At 43.9% G+C, this 2,342-nt stretch overlaps 1 protein-coding gene across 1 annotated transcript; it reads right to left on the bottom strand.

Moving 5' to 3' along the window:
- Positions 1 to 480: 480 nt before the first annotated feature.
- On the bottom strand, positions 481 to 1,411 carry LOC118746720 (cell wall protein DAN4-like; the record flags this gene model as incomplete). Its single annotated transcript, XM_036480611.1, is given in 1 exon segment — positions 481 to 1,411. A coding segment is annotated over 1 exon segment (923 nt), but the record flags the coding sequence as incomplete, so codon positions are not given.
- Between the last annotated feature and the right edge of the window lie 931 nt (positions 1,412 to 2,342).

Raw genomic sequence — 2,342 nt, 5'->3', positions numbered from 1 at the left:
ATATCCACCGCCAGTAACGAGTGTCATCAATTCCGCCCAATCAGCAGGAAAGCCTGGCCCTTTTCCAGCCAACCGCTGCCGCTGCCGCTGCCGTTCAGTTTATCTTAGCGTAATGGTCGGTCGGTTCGTCCATTGCGCGCTTACCTACATACATACATATGACAATTGCAAAGCTGCTGACATGCTGTAAACATACATACATACATATCTACTCGGCACGGATACTCACGTGTGCAAAAGCGTGGCTCATCGCTGCCATCCCCACAGTCATTAATGTTGTTGCAGTACTTGCTAAGCGGCACACAACGCGTATTCGAGCAGGTGAACTCAGACAGGGAACATTGCTGCTGCTGGACGCCACTGCTGCCCGGCTTGGCCGTGCCTGTGCCCGTCACTGCCGCCACTACAGGCGCCGCCGGCAGCAGCAAAGGCTCGCTTGCCGCTGGTTGTGCTGCGTCGTGGGCTGTGCTGTGCGTGGCAGTGGCAGTGGCAGTTGAAAGAGAGGTGGAAGACATTGCTGTATTGGTGTGTGTGGTTGTCACTGATGTGCTGGCTGCCGGTGTAATACATAGGAAGCATAAAGCCAGCAGTGGCACCAGCGTTAGGGCAGTGATGATGCTGCTACTAGTAAGCGTTGATTTCGCTCGGCGGATGTTGCAGCCACTGGTGGTAGACTCGCGGGCCTTTGTATTTTTCGCACGTGCTGTTGCTCTTGTTTTTGCAATCGGTGGCAAGAAAAATCGCCCAAAAAGATTAAAATCCAAAGTCAGCATGCAACTTGGTTGCCGCCAATTCAAGTGGCTGCTAGTGGTGATGTGTGGCTTTGTTTTCGCCTCTTTTGCTGTAGCTGCGGCTGCGGCTACGGCTACGGCTGCCTGCATTGTGGTAGTCGTCGTTGTTGCTTTAACCATTGCTCTCGTTTTTGTTGTTATTGCCGATTTACGTTGAATTGACGTCGGTGTTGCTGTTGCATTGGTTGCCTTTGTAAGCGCGGCACGTTTTATGATCGCCGCGGCGGCGTAGTCGCGTGCATTGGCTGAGTGCCCGGCAAGGCGCCACCGAGCGTATGTGGAATCTTCGAAAACATCCATTTTACATTGTTGCTGTGGTCCAGCATGGTTTTTGCACTCGAGTTGATTGCAATCTTGTTGCTGTTGTTGTTGTTGTTGCTTATACGTTTTAGTGCATCCCTTGGCTGGCGCGTAATGCCGGTTGTTTTTATGTCCTTTGTAGCTATCACTGCTGACCAAAGGGCAGTGAGCGTGATTTTCGGCAATGTTCGTCATCTGCTTGAGCGGCAGCATCGCGTTTGTGTTGGTATTTTTGTTGAACTTTAATTTTTGTTGCTTCTGTGTTGTTATGCGCTTTTTGCCTTTGAATCTCTGCCGCCATTTTATCGTCATTATTGCATCTGTGAATGTAAAAAAGACAAACAAAACGAAGAATGAAAACAATGCTTTATACAAGAATGACTGAAGAAGGATCTACGTGTGTGAAGTGGGCAGGCAATTCATATTTTAAAGTGAGGCATGCATCCATTGCTTTTCTTTTTCTTTTTCTTTTTATGTTTTTTTTGTGAAACACATTTTATATGTACCTTTGCACGGATACGCTGTACGAGTGGAGAAGTAAAGAATACAAAAGTTAAAGTGCAAAATGATTTCTTTTACTGGTTGCGAATAACTGCTTAATTATGGACAACAATAACTTCCAATTACGGTTGCAAGTATGAGGCGAAACAGAAAGAAGTAAAAGAAGTTGCTATGTATTTACATATAATGGAGTACTATTTGATTTACTTTGTGGTATTTTATCATCTTCTCAGCTCATTCGTATTCATGAAACTCTTTTCCTTTCTTAAGGTTGCTGAAAAATTATGATGAACTCAGCCATCCCCGACGTAAGTGTGATATATGGGCAAAGTTTTGCCAAAGAAAAAAATTAAATCCAAAAATTGCTTATATTATAATTATAATTGGTAAATTTATAATATTATTATTTTCCCACAAGAGATTATTGTAAATATAAATTCTGAGTGAATAAACTTCAGTAGGTTCCAAAATATGGCAGTCGTCGAATTTCCGCCAATTACCATTATATCGGGGATGGGCGTGGTCAATTTCCGATTTTTCCCATTTGCAATACCGTAAGTTCTATGCTTAAAAGTAGTACACTTACTTAGTTTGTTTCGTTAAGATATCTCAACATTTACTTGATTTATCGTGTGCACAGACAAACTGACGGACGGACGGACAGACAGTCACAACTTGGTCGATTTTTCACTCTGCTCATTTATGTATACATTTGTCTAAATTTATCTCGGTTCCTTTAGGCTGTTACAG

The sequence above is a fragment of the Rhagoletis pomonella genome, unplaced genomic scaffold, assembly GCF_013731165.1.
Source record: "Rhagoletis pomonella isolate Grant_MI unplaced genomic scaffold, Rhpom_1.0 Rhpom_scaffold_00011, whole genome shotgun sequence".
Taxonomy (NCBI): domain Eukaryota; kingdom Metazoa; phylum Arthropoda; class Insecta; order Diptera; family Tephritidae; genus Rhagoletis; species Rhagoletis pomonella.
The sequence above is the reverse complement of the archived record's forward strand: the minus strand, read 5'-3'. Positions and strand labels throughout refer to the sequence as shown.